This window comes from Petromyzon marinus, chromosome 40 (assembly GCF_048934315.1).
Source record: "Petromyzon marinus isolate PM22_M1 ecotype Great Lakes invasive population chromosome 40, UKy_Petmar_22M1.pri1.0, whole genome shotgun sequence".
NCBI classification, from domain to species: domain Eukaryota; kingdom Metazoa; phylum Chordata; class Hyperoartia; order Petromyzontiformes; family Petromyzontidae; genus Petromyzon; species Petromyzon marinus.
The window spans coordinates 9,897,805-9,918,228 of NC_133706.1; the positions used below are offsets into that span (position 1 = coordinate 9,897,805).

At 51.5% G+C, this 20,424-nt stretch overlaps 1 protein-coding gene across 7 annotated transcripts in view; it reads left to right on the top strand.

The window, feature by feature from the left end:
- Window positions 1-20,424, top strand: part of MCTP1 (multiple C2 and transmembrane domain containing 1) — a 163,218-nt gene that overhangs the window by 114,881 nt on the left and 27,913 nt on the right. For 6 of the 7 annotated variants that reach the window (XR_012946475.1, XM_032968646.2, XM_076073112.1 and 3 more), the window contains 5 exons: window positions 1,642-1,768; window positions 6,883-6,942; window positions 11,070-11,240; window positions 12,393-12,529; window positions 17,221-17,407. Coding sequence is in view for 6 of the 7 variants with exons in the window: in XM_032968646.2 (XP_032824537.2) it covers window positions 1,642-1,768; window positions 6,883-6,942; window positions 11,070-11,240; window positions 12,393-12,529; window positions 17,221-17,407 (682 nt within the window). In the remaining variant the exon portion in view is untranslated. The remainder of the gene's footprint in view (window positions 1-1,641; window positions 1,769-6,882; window positions 6,943-11,069; window positions 11,241-12,392; window positions 12,530-17,220; window positions 17,408-20,424) is intronic. The other variant, XM_076073113.1, reaches the window with a different exon arrangement.

A 20,424-nucleotide genomic window follows, 5' to 3' on the forward strand; every position in this document is an offset into this window, starting at 1 on the left:
CGGGGACCCAGAACAGTTTCAGGTATCGCTCGCCACTTGGCCAGGAATCGAACTCGGGTTGTTGGATTCACAGCGCAGCGCGCCCACCACCTTGTCGTTTGACCGTAATTGACCACGCTGACTTTCCACCATTGTCCTTGAGCCAAATGGTGGAAATTCCACGTTCCTAGGACGAGTGGGCGAGACCATCCATAGGACAATGACTGTTGACCTCCGCACGGAGCGGTACTCATTCAGTCCATCCGCAGGGATCATGGACTAAGTCAGGGGCTCGGCAACCTGCTGCTCCGAAGCCGCGTGCGGCTCTTTAAGGAGCTGCTGCCTCATGACGTCGCTGCTTATTAATGACCGCCACCATCTCGTATTCACATGCGTTGCGGCTTTTGGCATATTGAGTTTTTCTTTTTTTCACCGAATTTGAAAGAAATGTCTCCTCTTGTTATTTTTGTTGCCGACCCCTGGACCAAGTCAACTCCCAAACAAGGACTTGAACTCGGCTGTGAGCGATTGCTCGCTCTGCCACCTAGCCGGTTCTTTGTTGGCGCCACCTTTGAATTCGTGTGAGAGGACGGTGCTTGGTGTCCGCTGCCTCCCACGGCGGTGGCCAGGGGTGGGTGCGGGGGGATTATGAAGTGGATTAGCGCCGTGGCGCCATGGAAGTTTTTGGCCCTGGCGGATTTACGAGGTGGATTTACGTGGCCACTGCTTTTTTTTCTTGATGCAATCTGCTGCTGCTGCTGCGAGTGTCCGTGCGTCACAGTGGTGGCTCGCCATTTATGGGCAGTGGCGCCGGAGGAGCCGCAGGGACTGGTGGGGCCAGGGAGGCCGCAGGGGTTGGTGGGGCCAGAGGGGCCAGAGGGGCTGGAGGGACTGGTGGGGCTGAAGGGGCTAGAGGGGACATCGGGGCCAGAGGGGCTGGAGGGACTGGTGGGGCCGGAGGGGCTAGAGGGGCCGGAGGGGACATTGGGGCCAGAGGGGCTGGAGGGACTGGTGGGGCTGGAGGGGCCATAGGGGCTGGTGGGGCTATTGGGGCTGGGCTACACTTATTCATTGTTCATTACAAATATTTTAAGCTGCAAAAGAGTCAACGTCTTGCACAAAACAAAGCACGGTTTTGCAAAGGCGGTTTCTTGTAACTGGAAGCGATCGGCTTTCTGAGTAGCTCCTGGCAGACAACGTGCTCGCGAAAGCAGCAGGCTTGGGCAAAAGGGGCCCGGCCCCTAGCCCTGGCGGTGAAACGATGGCACTGCCCTCGACAAAAACGGAGTCATTTTTAAGGGTGAGACGTGGGAGAACCTGGGAGCCCTCCACTTGCCGTGCCATGCTGCGCGTCCGCTCGTGAGTTGTCGTGTTCTCCTGACCCATAAGAACGCTCCGGACAGTAAGACGCACCCAAAATTAGTTCAACAAAATCAGGTCGTACACACGCACTTGGCCAACTATGAGACGCACCACCAACTTTTGCTTTAACATACAAGGGGATTAAGTGCGTCCCATAATCCGGAGACTATGGGGAGACTACACTTGCTCCCCCTCCCCTCCTCCTTACCCATTTCCCCACTTCCCCACCACTCCCCGTGGCCTTCTGTGCCCCACCGATACACCAACACCCCCCCCACCACCACTCCCGTGTCCACGCAGCACGGTGGAGGTGAGGCTGAAGCTGGAGGACGATCGCAGCGCGGAGGACGACATGGGGGTGATCATCCTGGACGCCACGCTCACCCACAGGGAGCTGGAGAGCAGGGACAACACCCTCGGCGTGCCGGTACGAGAGCGCCCCCTTAACCACCCCTCCCCCGCTGCTTGACGCGCAAGCGCCGTGAGTGATGCGCAAGTTTGTGGCCTCCTCAAACCGAAGTAGTTTACTTAGTTTAACACGTAGGCTTTCGCGATCGTGCATAATAGAGGGGTTTTTTTGGGGGTTAGATCGCGTCAATATATAAACGTGTCGTTAAAACCCGCCACCACCTGACACAGCCAACTAGTAAGGGTTGTCACGTAAACAGAACGTGGCCAATTCGTCACTAGTACAGCACACCGGTGTGTTGGAGAATCAAGCCACAACATTTACAAGTTTTACGTTTGTAGACTGGAAACGGGAAAACTTCTTCGCAATTCTGGTAAATCGCTCGATGAAGCTGGTTGTAATCGCCAGCCAAACGGCGGTCTCGAATTGTAAGTCTTGTGCGTTAACTCTCCGACACTCACCGTTGTGCTTAAATAGTAACTAATCGTCACATTTCGTTTACGTGATAAACCTTACTAATTGAGTGTGTCGGGTGGTTGCGGGTTAACGACACATTTATATTTGCGCGATCTAACCCCAAAAAAATTGTTTTTATGGATGTGCGTAATGTGTTCGTGTGGGCCCTCTCCAGCCACTAGAGGCCGCTACAGTGACCACCATGTTAAAAACGATATTTGATTTTTGAATCGAATTGTCACGATCTTGACTCGCGACAGTTCGTGGAATTGTGAAGGGGGCGAATCATCGTGCGAGTGAGTTACATTGCAGTGATTGGCAGCGCCTCTAGCGGCTGCAGAGGTGACAAACCGATTAAAGCACTTCCAACAATGATAAAATGTAATCGTTTACAGCTGTCTGTCATAAATTTCGATTTAAAGCTTTCGTGACTGCAAGGATTCATCTTCTTTGGTTCTTTCGGTAAAGTCACGTAGAATGAGAATAAAATAATAAATTAATAAGATAAAATAACACAATAAAATTCTCACGACGTTTCGGCCACAACACATGAAGGCCACTTGTGTTGTGGCCGAAACGTCGTGAGAATTTTATTGTGTTATTTTATTTTATTAATTTATTATTTTATTCTCATTCTACGTGACTTTACCGAAAGAACCAAAGAAGCTGTCCGTCAATCCATTCCTGGATGACGGCCTGCCCATGCCTTGTCGGCCATGGGTGTTGTTTTGACCATACTTCACCACGCCGGTCATCGCGGATTGGCGAAGGGGGATGCCCAGAAGTGGTTCGGATATTGCTCGCCACTGATATTAGCCGTGGCGTGATACTTAATCCAGATCGCCGAGTTCATAGCACAGCGTGCTAGCCACTGCTCCACTACTCCCGATGACGTTTATAATGTTATAACGTATCGAATGACCTTGACTCTTATTCACGCGATCTGGTTGTGTGCAGCGTGAGCTTAAGTTTGGACGACGTCAGCCGATGGATCGATGCATCGTAACATCATTCTACTCTTATACCAGACCACCGCAGGGCTGCGCGGTGGCCAGCAGAGGGCACTGCACCACAATCCATCGTTGTACTGTGTTCATATGCTCCCGTGTCTATTCTCACCCTCCTTCGCCAGCCAGTACTGACCAGCGTGGTGAAGTATGAGCAATTAAACCCCCGCGACTCGCGTGGCACGCGGAGGGCCTCGTCCAGCGGCGGACTGACAAAACAAAGTCATGGTCATGCGCATCCCGCACGGCTCCGTACAGCGCAGCGACACATTCGCCAACACGACACCATGACCAAACTGTATGGAGTGGGTAGCATTGCGATTGACGTAATCATAATCATCATAATCATCATCATCATAACTGAGTACATTTGGTATTCATGCCGTTCTGATAGCGCAGCGCTGCCATGCCATGTTCTAGTTAGTCAGCTGTAGTTTCACATGTAGGGGCGTGGCGGTAGGGAAGGGGAGCGGCATGCTGCTATGTGTAAACCCCAACTGCGTAACTTGGAGGTGGTTTTCAAGTGAGGAAGATTGACACCCGCTCCTTCACGCCCACTGTTGAGCAGACGGAGCGTACGCGAGTGTTTTTTTTACGGTTAAATGCGCTCACGGTAATAGCCGGGGCTGCCCGCCGGGTTCGAACCGCGCTGCTGCCCGGCCCCGTCGCTGCCCACCGGCGTACGCGCCTCACCATCGTACGCTGCGGCCATTTCACCCAAGATTCACGCGATATCTCTCTGTCGTGCCGTTGGGATTGAGTTAACCGCTGCGGCATAGATATTGCCGTCCACGTGCGTGCGTGCGTGCGTGCAGATGCATGAGCTCCAGTCCATCTGTGGCAGTCCGGGTTTTCCAGAATGCACGTAATGTAGTGCCGATTGATTTTGTGTCAACCAAGGCAGTCTGCGTTTTTGTGCTGAACTGTTGACCCTAGTGGTATGGAAACCCCGGATGGTAAAAAAGAACCCTTCTCTGTCCATATAGAGTATATATATACACACACACACACATATATTTATACACAGGGTGATTAATCATTTATAAATACCCCACTAAACATGCTCTTAATAGGGATACATTATAGAGAAATCAATTTGGGAACACCGTTGGCATATCTGGGTAGGAGCACACAGCGCCCGATAGAATTCAGAATATAGCAGTCAGGTTGATTGATAATCCGGCACTCGCTGATTGACTCCGCTTACTCGCCTGCTCACTCGCTCACTGGCAGTCATTCGCCTCCTCATCACTCTTCAATCCCTACTGCCATGGTCACTGGTGCCATGAACTTTGCTTGATGATTTCTCTTCGCGTGGTGAAGACTTGGTCTGCGAGGCTGACCGTTTCATCTCATCCACCACATTGTGTTCAACCACCACCACCACCATCCTCACCCACCCACTCACTCGCCCACTGACTCACCACTCACTCACCCACCCACTCACCACACTGTTCAACCACCACTACCCACACCCACTCACTCACCCACCGACTCACCACCTACTCACACACCCACCCAACCACTCACCACACTGTGTTCAACCACTACACATACACTTGCACATCCACTCACCCACTCACTCACCCACCGACTCATCACTCACCCACCCAACCACTCACCCAACCACTCACCCACCCACCCACTCACCACACTGTGTTCAACCACTACATATACACTTGCTCATCCACTCACCTACTCACTCACCCACCGACTCACCACTCACTCACCCACCCAACCACTCACCCACCCAACCACTCACCCACCCACCCACTCACCACACTGTGTTCAACCACTACACATACACTTGCTCATCCACTCACCCACTCACTCACTCACTCACCCACCGACTCATCACTCACTCACCCGCCCAACCACTCACCCAACCACTCACCCACCCACCCACTCACCACACTGTGTTCAACTACTACACATATACTTGCTCATCCACTCACCCACTCACTCACCCACTCACCACACTGCAGGTCACAACGCCTTGCATTCCACTCCCCCCACTCGTTCTGCTCCTCTGCAGAGTTCTCTCTCCCATCTTCATCGTCTCTTTACGCACCCCCCCCCCCCCAAAGCTCTTACCATAATAAACGTGTTGCAGTGCTGTTTGTTGCTGGCCACTTGACGTCTTTAGTCCCCGGGGCCTGTGCTCAGCAACTGTGAGTGAAAAAAATATATATATATACATTTGAAAGTCTCTACACGTCCCCGACCAATCTCAACACACGCGTTAAATAATGTACCGCTCACCTCTCCTTAAAGATGTGGAGTCATTTCTTTCACAATATTCAATCAGCCGTTGTGAATAAAGAAGAGGGCTATTAGAAATCAGTGTGGTATCTATAAGTGGATCACCTTGTGTGTGTGTGTGTATATATGTCAAGGGCAGTTAATACATTTTCGAGAATGCGATTTTAAAACTGTTGACAGCACAAACAAAAGCTCATTCTCTTTATGTGTTTCTATCGCCGTCATGCGTCATGTAAAATCGCATACATGTTACACTCTCGGATTATAACGGATGAAATTTGACGCTTCGAAATTGGGGCCAGCATCAAGAAGGCCGGGAAGTGAACCTCCTGGGTTTGAATCCAGGTTTTTTGAGCCGCCCATGATTGAATTGGATTCTCAAGTGCATTGAAGTGACGGTCTCGGCCCGGCGAGCTTTAACTGCACTAAGCAAAAAATATATATCAATTTACGTAAAATTTTATTCTGCAAAAAATTAATTCCCAAAAATATTGGTTTGACCGTCGCTTGATGACAATTTTAATTGCAGCAGGCAATGTGGGAAAACGCGGCACCCCCCCCCCCCCCCCCTTTCCGAGTGTGTGGGTAATAATGTCGCTTGAAGGATCTCGTGGACCGTTTTCCATCACGGACGGTGATGACTCGACAGCAGCTTTGTCTCACGACATGACACCGATAGCGCAATTGGTATCACAAGATAACACGTGAAAAGAATGAGATCAACGTCTGTGCCACGATTTAAATATTCCATTCTCGACGCGTTTGGACCGCTCTTCGTGTGTGCTGCATACCACGTTTATTTCCATTGTGTTTAACCTTACATTGCATTTGTGTTTGAAGTTTTTTTGCTTTTACTAACTGCCTGTAATAGTCCATGGGTTCACGCGAGATATTCCGCTTATTGGTACCGACGGATGTGGCAAAACTTGTTTCACCCCCCCCAATTTTTAAACATTTGGAAATGCTATCGCCTAATTCACCCTCATTGGCCATGTAGATAAATATCGGATCCTTCACCAATCCGCACTGACTCAGTGTGGTGAAGTATGGCCAACACGGCATGTGGAGGTTTTTGGTCTGAAAAGATGGATTAAAATATTGCCATAATTTACAATCATTAAGTAAATCGGTACCACTACAGTTTTACCTTGGGGGCACTGGCACAGCTGTTAGCGCGCTGCGCTAACACTGACCAGCGTGGTGAAGTACGGTCAAACGAGCCTCACCAGCGATACGGCGCTTGGGGGCCTCCATGCCGCAGATTTGGAGGCCTTCCGTGGCTGTGGATTGTTATACCGAGCCGTCTGAAAGCTTTGCCACTTCGGGCGGTAGCTAGGGAACAAGCTGTGGCCCATGGGCTGTGTGTCCCAGTGTCGTACTCATCCTCACTGTGCTTGTTGTGTCAAGTCGTGCGAATGCGCCCCCAACTCTCCCGGCAAGACGAGACGGAGCTGGCGTTCCAAGAAGGTAAACACGAGGACTGAGAGCGCGTAACGAACGCCTCGGCGACTCGGAGCGCCTTGCACCACGTCTCATCGTGTCGACTGCAATGCCCAGCCTGTGTTTTGGCGTAGACGGGGGAGCCCCTGGAGGCAGCCGTCCCTGTGCAGCAATCGGCGAACCCAGCACCGGCCTGCAATTGGGCGTTAGTGTGCCAGTGGGTGGCGATGTTTGGTTTGTTGGGTTTTATTTTGTTGGCACGGGTAAAAATATATTGTGCAATTGATGCACCTTTTCGATGGGGATCTGGTTACGTAAAAATAGAACGTAAAAACATTGCAAAAACATACAAAAACCATACAAAAATCCTACAAAAAAACTGACAAAAAGCATGCACAAAAGCATACAAAAACATACAAAACATTAAAAAGATTAAAAAACCCATATTAAACATACAAAAACATAAAAAAAACATATCCAAAAGAAACTGCACATGGTCAAGTTCCGAATGGCAAAGCCGTGCATCAACATCACGGTGCAACCGGAACGCAACGACGCTCGTAAAATGCCATTGTGAGTTTTTTTTTCTCCAAAAATATCATTTGCCATTTTTTCCCTTCAATATTTTTCAATGTTTGGTGCCTTGACACGGGCACGCTCCACTGTTGCACACACGCGCAGCGTTCGCTCGACTCGAGCGCCATCAGTGCCGCACAGGTCGCAACTGCAGTCATTGTCACGTGCAGCAGCAGCAGCAGCAGCACAGCACGGGCAGCAATCCCTTAGTGGCCAGGAGAATGAATCCCTTATAATTCGTAAACAAAGAAAACATTTTGGATCAGATCGCTAAATTAAAATGCGTGTCGTAAGCACCTCCTCCACCTGACAGCCAATTCATAAAGTTAATATGTTAATTATGGATCATTATTTATAATGAACAATTAATACAGTTATCAAGAAAGTTTTGAACTTATTAATAGTCAATAAAGTCATACATTTTTTCATAAAATTATTATTTATTAACAATTGATGAAGTTGTCACGCGATTAACAAATGGTGTGCTGGAGAGCGACCATCGCACATTAACAATTGGGTCCGTACTTTTCGCTGAAAGTTGCAACCCGCATCATCAGGAAAGCTGCCAGAAATCCGAAAAATGTCCTCTTGGGAATCCCTAAGTGAATGTAAACTGCAGAGGAACTCTGTTATCCGTGACTCCTCTTAGCCACCGATTCGTTCTGATATCCGCAATGGCCCACTTTTTTCACGGTCACACATTGCCTTACTATTATCTGATCATATTGCAGGGATGAGTTTACGACGATCGGCAAATCCCGTGTCTTAGTCGCGATTCTCACACACGCGGAGTGGCAATCGCACGGATAACCACGCGGGCGATAGACACCCTCAAAGTTTGACGCCCGCACAATCGCGGCGGATGAGAGGAACTCCCCTGTGTGCGACCGCCCCCCCCCCAGTGGCGATTTTGATTTCAAAAGGACGCCTTGCTAATGTGCCCGGGGTGTTCCGGACTACTTTACATCTCAACACATCTCAACACATTTAACAAAAGGGAACCCCGGCTATCCCTATAGGCACACAAGGGGAAACTCAGCACCTGGCCCACAAACGGGCATCAGCCTGCCATCAGTTGGGCCGGTGGGGTGGGGGGGGGATGATTGCTTCGTACGAGAACTATGAACATCGTGCAGCTGTAACTGCGGTTACAGCTGCACGATGTTCATAACGCTGCAGCCAAGCGCCCCTCTCTCTATTGTGTTTCAGCTTCCTGTCGCTTTGTTACTAGCGCAGCCGCTGCCCGGTGCTCGTAATCATCTGCGCCGGTGCTTGATCCCATCGCCGCATTCCCCGCTGCTCGCGCTCTCTGGACGATGACGACACCGCCGCTCGCTGGCGTTACCTGTGCTCGTCTGGATTCTGAACGTAGATGGCTGGGGCAGTCTTTAGGGACCAAAATCATCTTAAGTCGACTCTTCAAAGACACCCCGTCGCCCTGCGGCTGTGGTTTTATGTGAGGCTCAGTGACAGTGTTTTGGGAATTGGGATATCAAAATGCGCACCCACCCCCCCCCCCCCCCCGTCGTATTTCAGTCCAACCTCCCTCCCCTAAGTTTGCGAATGGCATCACGAGACGAAGGGCGCCCGTCCACAACTCTCGCTCGCAGAGCGACGCAAATCCTTCACCACGGAGAACGGCCCACAAATGCTACTTCCATAAAGAGGGTCTAGAAACGTTTCCCAAGGGAGGGGCAAGGGGGGAAAGGGGGGGGGAGGGTGGTCCCGAAATGTAAAACAGTTTTTTTTTAAATATAGGGCCCTACAATAATAACAATAATAAATAAAACCACGTTCAATGTCTTTTCTTTGGTAAGTATAAATAAATATCACGTGTCTCGGTCTCAAGGAGGTGCTGATGACTTTCATTGCCCCTTGGATCTTGCCGCTGGATATCTCTTGAGATCCCTTCAAATGGTCTGCAGTCCACGCACGCTAGAGGGCAGCACTTCGCACACCCTGCAGATGACATTTGAGGTTTGTCGCAGGATAGGCAAACCGATGTTTAATTCTCAGAGCTGGAATTTATTAACTCCAGAGCCCAAATTTAATGTAATTTTTTTTTTAAATCTTGTACTATTCATTGGCGACCGTGCTACTTACTACACTTGAGGGACCCGGTTGAGCACGAAACCTGGGTTTGAACCCAGGGTATCAACGGGTGCTGGCTCAGCCCTTTGACCTGCGGGTTCCAAGCCGCCCGGCCACCTCAATGGCATCACATTTATAAACACTCGTAACGAAATATTCTATTTTAGATAACGCTAGCGTGACACATTGTTGAGATGGATACATTCAAGGTTGAATTATAATATCAACTGAAAGGGCAAAGCAACCTGATGAAGAGACAGCGCTTACCTTGTAGCTACAACAGCTACGCTATGCCTCCTGGACTGTGGGACATCAGTTTGAAGCTTCAGCAGTGAGCAAAAAAGGCTTTAATTTCACGTTAACGTTGACAATGCAATATGATTTTACGGAGCAATCCCACAATTTGGAATGCACCGTTCGGATTGTTTAACGATGGTCAACGAGCAAAATTGGCATTGAGTGGAGGGCTGGGGATTACGATGCCCGATTTGAGATGACTTTTAGCAACGTCCAAACGTTCAGCCATTCACGGATCTCGCGACGCGTCAACTCGGAGCAGAAGGTGTCGCCAGGCCCTGCCAATATATAGGCCCAAGATCGTGCAGGGCCTTGCGGGAAGTTAGCAGAATCTAAACATGGCTGAGATGCTCACACAGGAGATAGTCACTGAGCCTTGCACGCCCCATTGAGCAGGAACCTACTCTTTAAAAGGATTAATACTGGATTGACTTTCATATTTATAACAAAGTACACCTTGATTACATCTATATTAATTCATCTAAATCCTTCTGCTCTTACTGCTGTGCACTGTTGCCAACTTTGCGGTTTCATTGTTACATATGTAGCGACTGTTTTGAGTTTCTCTCGCGACATAATCTTTGTCGAAGCGACTATCGACAATTAACTTCTCGGTGACGAGAAGTTAACAACCTCGCCTCGTATACAGGAGGTCGTGGGTTCGATTCCGACCCTGATGCCTGTATATTTGGAGTTTGCTTGTTTTCCCCGTGGTCGCGTGGATTTTTCTCCGGATCTTCCAGTTTTTCCCTCCACATTTAGATTCAACATGAGTTTAGAGTATCTGGCTGCTATACAGTTCCACATGATAAGCCGTGGCCAGTTCACTTCTGACAAAGAGCTATATAGCTCAGTGGGCCTTACTTGGTATAAATAACAAATACTTTAAAGTTTAATTTCAAATACTTTGTAACTTGTCTCGTAATAGTATTAACAACCTTAGAAGGCCTACCCGGCAATACGTGGCGACCATTTGTGGTTCAATTGGCTACCCCCCCCACCACCACCGCTAACACTGGATAGCGCCGCAATCTCTAAAACCCCATCACCGTCTCTCTTTCGCGGCCAACGCTTTTGCCGGCATCCGGGGAGCCGCGTCGCGGAAACCCACCCCCCCCTCGCTACGCGGGGGGCCTCACCGCGTCGCTCCTTCCTCCACCTTGCGCCGTGCGCACCCCCCTCCCCCCCAGCGGGCGATGCAGAGCGTCCGGCTGTCGGACATCCACCGCAAGGCGCAGCTGTGGAGCGGCATCGTGAGCGTCACGCTCATCGAGGGCCGCCAGCTGCGCTCCATCATCGACGCGGGGCCCATCGACCCCTACGTCAAGTTCCGCCTCGGCGCCCAGAAGTACAAGAGCAAGGTGAGCTGGCGGCCGTGGCGCCGCTGCCGCTGCCAGCCCCGAGGACACGTCTGGGGCTACGCTCGGGCTGCCGCCTGCTGCTCCGGGTTTGACCCGGTACAATTCGGGAGCTGGCATCGGCAGCTTGGGCGGCAGGAACGATTTGCACCGACGTCTGGCGGCGTTGCGTTGGAACTCTTTAACAGAACGATCCTGCGCTAATACGTTTTGGGGGTTAGGCCAACTGCTATGTGACCGAATCCCCCCCCAAAAAATGTACGGGTCATTGTTTTTGGCAATGAAAACCCTACGTGTGAAGTTAATTTCAGTATGATGTGCAGTGTTGGTAGATCGAAGCCGCTTGTCTGGCCTACCGTGGAAATGGTGGCAATCCCCAAGCTGCACTCAGTGCCCGAGTCACGAAGGCCATGTCGGGCGTGGAGGGTTCATATGACCTCTCCAGCACACTAGAGGTCGCTGTCTTTCCCACAATGTTCCACATGACACTTTATTGAACCACGATCCTGAGTCGTGACAATTCCTTGAATTGTGAAGGGAGTGAATCATCGTGTGAATCCATTACATTGCAGCGACTGGTAGCGCGGCTGCAGCGGTGACAAACAGTACATGGAACGTAATGATAATAATTTAAAGCCCTCTGTCAATCCATTCTTCGGTGAGACTTCGTCACAAACTAATTTCACCACGCTTATCAATACGGGTTGGTGATATCACCCGCCACTGATGTTGGCCGCGGTCGGAAGTCGCACCCCGGCCACCGATGCCCACTAGCCACCGCGACTCTACACCAACAAATTAAAATAACGTGAGCAAACAACGAACTGAAATGTCCAGTAGCTTAAAGGATGAACGAGAGATAACGAGGTGACGTTTATATGACTTGCGAGGATTTTTTGGGTCGCGTGGCCCCTTCGTGATGCTGCCAGCAGCCTCTGTCACTGCAATGCGACTTGGATCGTGAGGCTCTCCATCGCTGACAATTTGTCAAACCATCGGAAGGAACGGGGCATGCAGAATGGTTGATTTACAGGTGGGACCGGCCTCTTGTCTGGGGAACGTGGAATTTCCACCAGTCGGCCCACAAATAGCCCCGCGGCGTTTACTCCCTGCTCCCGTGCCCGCGCCCCCCCCCCCCCCCCCCCCACCCGGCAGACGATCCCGAAGACTTCGAACCCCATGTGGAGGGAGCAGTTTGAGTTCCACCTGTACGAGGACCGTGCCACCACCCTGGACATCTGCGTGTGGAACAAGTGCACGGGGTTTGGCCGGCGCGACGAGTGCATCGGAAGGTGAGGCTCACTCTACTTTATTATTATTATTGCCGCTGCTGTTGCTATTATATTATTGCACTTATTGACCCGGGAGGAGGGCCTCATTGGGTCTCTCAATGCTATTGTGTCAGCAGGGTCTGCTAAGCAATCCCGGTGGGTGGGAGATGTTAACTACATCGCCTGCTATACAGGAGGTCGTGGGTTCAATCCTGGCCCTGACGCCTGCTGTATATTTGGAGTTTGTTCATTCTCCCCGTGGTCGTGCGAATTATTTTTTCCTCTGGGTCCTCCGATTTTTCCCTGCACATTTAGAAACATGCGTTTAGGGTATCTGGCTGCTATACATTTCAACGAAGTGGTTTATCCACGCGACACGCCACTTCGTCGGTCGCTTCTGAAAAGGAGCTATATAGCTCAGTGGGTCTTACGTGGTCAAATTAAAATTAAATCGTTCATAGTTTAGTTTAGTTTGCAGCAGTGGGCGACGGTCGCTTTGCATCTCTCCAATTTAAGTCAATTTTTTGTTTGTTGCCAGCTAGCACCGTGACGCCGGCACACGGCGGCCTACTCGCAGACAGCGTGAATGTTATGGGTAGTACGCCCGCAGTGTTGGGAGGTGGTGGGTGAGGGAGTCTGGGGGGGGGGGGAGTCGGGGGGGGGGGGCACGCCGCAGCCAATGTTAAACAAACTTTAAACAGATCGGTGTGAGTGTTGTGCCGATTCTCTTGAGCTGCAGCAGAGGTTGTGGGCGATCTCTGAACCGACAGGAATTTGAAATCCGTTCAATATTATTCCTGACATTGTTCATGCCTTGGCTATGAAAGCTGAGAAAGGGGGGGGGGCAGCCAGACAACCCAATGTAGCGGGGAACCCTCATGAAAAAGTGTCTTGAGACTCGGCAAGGATCTCCTGGCTGAAAAAGGGAACACCCAAAGGGCGTCGTCGTCATCGTCACCATCATCATCGTGAATGTTGTTCCGATTTAGTTTTTCTTGTCTAGAAGCGGGTTCTTTCCCCGTGATGCCAGAGCGCATGCACGGTGGGGCTGGAGTGCGCACCGCGTGTGCGTGCACGCGCGCAGGTGAACAAGCGTTCCAATTTGTTTTGACGAGCATTAGCGGCCGCTAATGCGGGCGGGCGGGGGGTGCGGGAGGGGGGGGGGGGGGCCCACGCCCAGCCATGCGCGCACGTGCGCGCTCCAAAATTGGCGGTGTGCATTTCACGTCAGCGACAGCGCACCCTTCATCTTTATTATATGGCAGCGCCGGCTTCGTATTACGAGCCAGCTGCCTCTTGATAGCCCCTGTCCATCCGCCCGTCTGCCGGGGCCCGCCCCCCCCCCTCTCGCCCCGCACCAACTCTGTCGTCCGTATAAGAAAAAGAAAATAGAGCCCCTTGTTTCTCACGCACCAGGATCCTGGCACTCGTGTGTCAGGGGGTCACGCACGCGTAGGTGGTCTCGCCCGCGAAGAATCCGGCCTCTGTGAAGCGCAAACAAAGCGACGTTATTCGGCGGCGGGCGGCTCGAATTCCGCCTCGCGACGCGCGCGGAGGAGTAGAAAGGCGCTCGCGATCGAGCCAAATCGGACGTAATGAATCGCTCGATTGAGTCTCGATGGTGCTTCCAGATTAGGCCGAGGATCGCCTTACCCCCCCCCCCCCCCCGCCCACCCCAAAACCCGCAGGTGTGGGCGGTCACCGCCCGCCGCGGGCTGACGGCAGGAGGGTTTCGCCGCCGAGCTCCTAATGCGTAACCGTGGCTCTCGGCCCCATTCACCGCCGCTCCCCGTGACCCCGGCGCGAACCAATTTGAAGCGAGGGAGGCTCCTGTTACAGTGGTGGTTTTTCTTCTTCTGCTTCTTCTCTGTTTCTTTTCGTGCGTACTTTTTTCTCGCTCTAAATTCGAGTAGATTTTTTTTTGTCCCATTTGTCACCACCGCTAGTACCGGCGTCGTGAAGGTCTCTCGCAGAAGCGGCGCAATCTATCGCGTTAGAGCGGCGTCCGTTAGAGCGGCGTCCGTCAGACCAGGGTTCTTCACTCATCAGCGTGAGGGCCGCCACACATTTGAAACCATTGTTGGGTTTGTGACAGCAGCAACGTGACGGGGGGAGTGTTTTCACATCTGTTGTGTATTGTTGGGCGCCGCACTAAAGGCCACCAGGGGCCGCCAGTGGCCCGCGGGCCTTGCAATGCAGAACGCTGCGTTTGAGAACGGCCCGCGGAAGCGGATATTGCAGAGCAACCTCTTGAGTTTCCTTCCTCCCAGTGACCTCCGGTCTACGCAGTGGAGGGGGGAAGCACTTTCCCACCCGCTCTTGCCAAACGTATGCATGTTTACTCCCAGACCTTGGCTTTAGCCAATTTTAGTGCAGAAACAATTTTTATTGAGAGTGGAAAAACTTCTCAATATTATCTGTGTTCACTGTATCACATGGCGTTGTGAACAAACAACAAAAATATCACAAAAAAGCACAGGTTAAGTATTCGAGGACAATTGAGCTTCGAGTGTGTCAATCGATAAGCCGAGGTTTGAATTACGCGGCCGAAAAGCTTGAGACGGAGTCGCGGGCTCAGGGCTCAACAACGCGGAGCCGCCTCTGGAGGTGCCGCGGGCGCTTGCCCCCGGTGGTGCAGTGTCGAGATGCGTGGAGCGGAGATCGTCCACCAGATGGAGCCCTGACCCAATAGGAGACAGGCGTTGAAGGCAGCGTTGTGCTTCCCGCACTTTTCAGAATCAACATTATATACAGTACTAGCAGTACTACCCGGCTTCGCCCGGGACTTGGATTCACCACACCCGGCCGACTTTGTCTCCCCAGTGGCGATGTTCACACCACAACAGTTAATCGTTTGAGGCTGAGTCGACCTAAGGGAGGCCCAGGACCGGTTCAAATAATCGTCGCCGGTGGTGGCCGTGAGCGGGAATCGAACTCGGGTTGCCGGGTTCGTAGCGCAGCGTGCTAACCACTACACTACAATGCGTTACGCTTCCACATGCGAGGGTCACGTGACAGATTTGACGTCACAGCTCACTTTCCGTGCAAAAAATATATGCATTATTGAGCTCCCCCCCCCCCCTAAAAAAAACAAAAGTGTATTTTTATAATTTTTGCATGGTGTACAGTCTGGAAAGTACCCACATGGAAAATTTCAAGTTTGTTGCATGTCGGGAAGTACGCTAAACATTTTGAACAGACACACATAATCACAACTTTGCCTTTTATATATATGGAGATTTAAAGCTATAAACAATTTATTTTTATTTTAGCAGGTAAGGCCCACTGAGCTGTGTTGCTCTCTTTCGGAAGCGACCTGGCCACAAATGATACCTCAACGAAGCGGCTTATCGCGTGGAAATGCACAGCAGCCAAACACACTCAACGCTCGACGTTGATCCTAAACGTGGAAGGGAAAAACCGGAGGGCCCAGAGAAAAATCCACGCGACCGCAGGAAAAGAGAGAGAACACGCAAACTCCAAATATACAGCAGGTGTCAGGGATCGAAACGACGACCTCCTGTAGACTAGGCGAGGAATTTAACATCTCGCCACCCAGAAGTCGGTGAGCTATGAAGCTCCTATTCACCGATATCCGGAATGTCTTGGCAGCAGTGGCGACCTCTTGGTTCTTGGCTTGAGGAGGTGTCCTGGAGAACGCGATAAACCACACCATTGTTTCACTTATATTATTATTATTAAAATCTTATTAATGCACAGTAATTATGCTGTATATCTCATACGTTAAATGTTAAAGGGAAAGTCAAATATGTTATTTAGCCGTATTCTATATTTTTTTTACCTCGCCTAGATTCGTGAAAAAATATATTTTTGTAAACATTATCTTCTATTCTGAATGACTTGATGTGGCCCAAATAAATAAGACAATACCCCCTCCTTCCCATATCTGACCCTCTACAATTTTGTTTCTTTATAATCGTAGTTTTTTTTTTACACATCCCATCAGCACACGCACGGCCATCTAACGGTGCATAATTTCGGCTGCATTTGTTGAACGCAAAGAAATCCTCGACCCCGGTGTCGGGTATAGTCGCCATCCGGCGTCTCATCAGCAGTGTAACCTGGGTGGCCCTCGCAAATCAGCAACAACGTATGTGTTTCAACGGGCCTTTATTTTCCGCCTCCTCATTGAATAACGGGTAATATCGTCCAGGCAGTAGTTGTCTTTTGCTGACTTTAAGGAGATTAAATGGCTGGATAAAGTGAAACGTACTAGAAGCTGTCTATAAGCAACACACCCCTTGTATGTATGTATGTTGAACTTCTTTCGCACCGTATGTAGCCAACCATACTAATGGGAGGTGCGGGTGATCATTCCCCCCACGACACCCTTGGTTCCGTCACTGCATCATGCGTGCAGTCGGGTGTGCCGTAGGGCCCTTTAGCTCGGACGGCCACCATCTTCACACACACCACGCCTCAGTCGGCCGTGGTCTATGATCAGATCTGCGCAGTAAACTGTAACAAAGTTGAACACAATAACGGTACCAGGTCTCGGCACGAACCAAAATCCTGCCGCCCCAACGCGGATACCAATTCCCGGCCTGTCGGGGTTAAACCCGGAACAGGTGGCGACCCTTGGTTTGCCGGTTGCTCTGGACAGTTGGGACCGTTCCGACCGGCTGAGTCGAATCCCTGCTGCCCGCGCTAAACCTCTGCCCCTCCACTCCGTCTCTCCCCTCCCGCCGCAGGTGTCAGAAGGAGCTGGCGACGTTGACCAAGGAGAAGACGCACCGGCTGGAGGTGCCGCTGGAGGAGGGGGAGGGCAGCCTGCTGCTGCTGCTCACGCTCACGGCCTCGAGCGCGGTGGCCATCACGGACCTGTGCGCCAGCCCGCTCGGCGACGCGGGGGAGCGGCGCTCCGTCGTGCAGCGCTACGTACGTCCCGCACGACGCCCGCTCCGACTGTTGCTCCCGACCGATAATTTGGAATTTTTGCGAGGGACAGAGAGTTAGCCAGGGGCGCGGCAAACCGCAGACAAGCGGGAAGGCAGCCAGAGCTGGCGCCAGCAATTGCCCGAGCTCTGTGATCCTACATTGGGACGTTTGGCCAACTCGGCGAACATGTGTTTAAACACGTGCGAGGAAATCGGAGGCTCGAGAGAGGCTGTTATGCGGCTGCGGGCAGGCGGGCGGGCGTGCGGCTGAGAACAAGGGTTGCTGTTGTTGTTGTTCGGTGTCGCCGAAGGGCAGGGGACGCCGGGACGACACTGCGAAGGATCGCTGAAGAATGGAAGAGTAGCCTCAGGATAACGTGCGTTTGTGGTTCTCGCAAACCCACACGCAATGTGCACACTCGTATCCCTCTAGCTCTGAAGTTGGAGATTCACCAAGCTTACTCTCAAAAAATTACATGGTAATTAAAAATAATAGGTTAACTTAACGTAGCTATATGTGCTAATTGAAGGTGCGAATATTAGTCTATGCGGAGGACTGTTGTCTGTTTATTTATTTTTATGCTTAAATTGATGGATGGAACATTTCCTGGCGCAGCCACGACGTGTCCCCGGTAATTTGTACGTTTGAAAACTTTTGTGATATTACCGTGCGACGTAATGAGATCCACCGGGATCTCAACGACGTCCCTCACCGCTGTTTGACGTCGCGCAGCAAAAACCCTTTTGGACTCACATGTTTAACCCTCAAACATTGCAAATTCAAGATGGATGATGGCGATGATGACATTTGGAAAAGCCAAATGGAATTCACAAGAAGTCGCGCGCAAGTTCCTCCTCGTGAAAGACCCGACGATGCAGAATATCGCTGGCTTTGATCTTCCATGAAGATTAGGGGGCCACAATCCCTAAACCGCATCTGCACACAAACCATAGCAGCAGCAGATGCGGATACTCGATCATGATGATGATGATGCACAAATAGAAAATTAAAACTCTCCAGCAACTGAGGTCATACGAAACAGACCGTGGAACATATAACGACTCGATGCCCGGTTCACGAACACGAAGGAGACTGTCACCACAGCGGTGCACCGCTCCGCTACTCCTGACGCAATTATCTGGCTTAACCACCTCAATGTAAAATTACAGCTGTTGCTCTACATCAACATCAGCCGTAGGAAGACGAAGAAGAGTGTGACAACATTCTGTCCCGATAAAGCTGCACATTTAAATTGATTACAGATGTGCGATTGCCAATTAAACACTCCGCGCTCAACGCAAAATGCCAACGCATTTTCGTAATTTTTTTTTTTTATCTTATTAGCTATCTCCGTTAGGACACGCTGTAAATTTCAAAATTGGTCATCTTCCCGATTTCATCTCGCTTGTGTCTCTCCCCATAAAACGGCCATCATCCTGAAAAGGCTATTTCCGTGGCCCCCGCGCGCACACGCTGACAGTTTTGTTTAGCCCAGGGCCGTCGCGACCGCCGCCTGCCACTCCGCCAATCGCGCCCTCGGCGTCGCAGGCCGGGCGGCACGGCGCGGGCTGCCACAAGTCTCTCCCGACGTCTTATTCCGTCGCGGCTTTTTAATTAACCCCCGTCGCCTCTCGCAAGATGAAGATTACGTTTAATTGCGGCCACGCTCTGCGGGAGCACGCTTGTTTTTATCCTAATGCTCATGTCCCGCGTTGTGGCTGCGAGTAATTATCCGGCTACTGATTTGTAACAAGATGACCTTTGATAAGTGATTAATGCCATTAGATATTTTATGAAATAATTGTTATTTTCATCTTGTTCACTAGTTCCATCATCATCACCACCACCATTAGTCAAGGTCTATCCACTACTGTGTTGCCTAACGTGACGTGGCATGCGTGCCGCTTATCGCGTCGTCACAACAGAGAAGGCGGCATCATACCACGAGCACGTTGTTGTGCCCTTTGTCAGGGAGGGTGACGAGGTGCTGTGTCACACCTGTCGCATGGTTGGCATGGGCCACTGGCGGAAGGCATCCGATGGGGGGAGAGGCCCCCTTCCTGCCCAATTTCTCCCGCTGTTCGTAGCCTGGCGTCTGGGCCCCCTGTGACACGTGGTCACCGGTGCAGTTGCACCGCCTGCATGCTCGCTCGACAGCTGACGCCACCGCCGCTGAGATTGTGGCATCTCCGAGGAGGGATTTGTGGCCTCGAATCTCTGCGGGAGTCACAACCCTCTGCGTGGTTGCTGTTCAGATGCCTCTGGATGCGCCACTGTGCTGGACACCACGAGGGTGGCATTTAATCCAGAAAACGAGAAACTTATAAACATGCGCAGACCTTTTGTCAATCCGCTGCTGGATGACGGCCTTCCCATGCCGTGCGGGCCGTCGGGATTCTTATTACCACACTTCACCGCATTGATCGTTGCGGAGTTGTGAATTTCGGCAGCGTAGAGAAAGGCACGGCACTGGCCTCTGCTGCCCGCGACGTAGCGCGCACAGCCCCGGAGCCGCCTACGGCAACCGGGCGTACACAGCGGTCGACCCATCTCAACGCTTGCCTGGCTCAGATCTGCGGAGCAGCCGAGATCTGACGAGATGGGCTCCGTTTCGGGGGCCATTGGGTCGTCTGCACCGTACTCCAAACACGGCCGATTAATTAAAAAGAAACCCTGAGCGAGGAGGGATTTAATTGATCATTTCGTTGATCGTGATCGAGGATCTCGCGCGTCATCGACTGGAAAGGGCGACTATAGGAAGGTGCAACTCGGCTCCAGAAACTTTGAAAGCCGGCGGCGGCAGCAGCGGCGGCGACTTAACGGCAGGGCTTCCGCGTCGGCGTCTTTATCGCCGCAAAGTTCCGAAACTTTCAAAAGCGCGTCCCAGGAATCCCGGGAGGGAGGGAGGGGAGGGGGGTTTAAACGAGATGGGCAGCGGATAAGGAGCCCACGAACGCTCCTCGTGTCACGTTGAGATTCCTCTAACTAGAAGTGATGTGCGGTGAGCACAGATATGA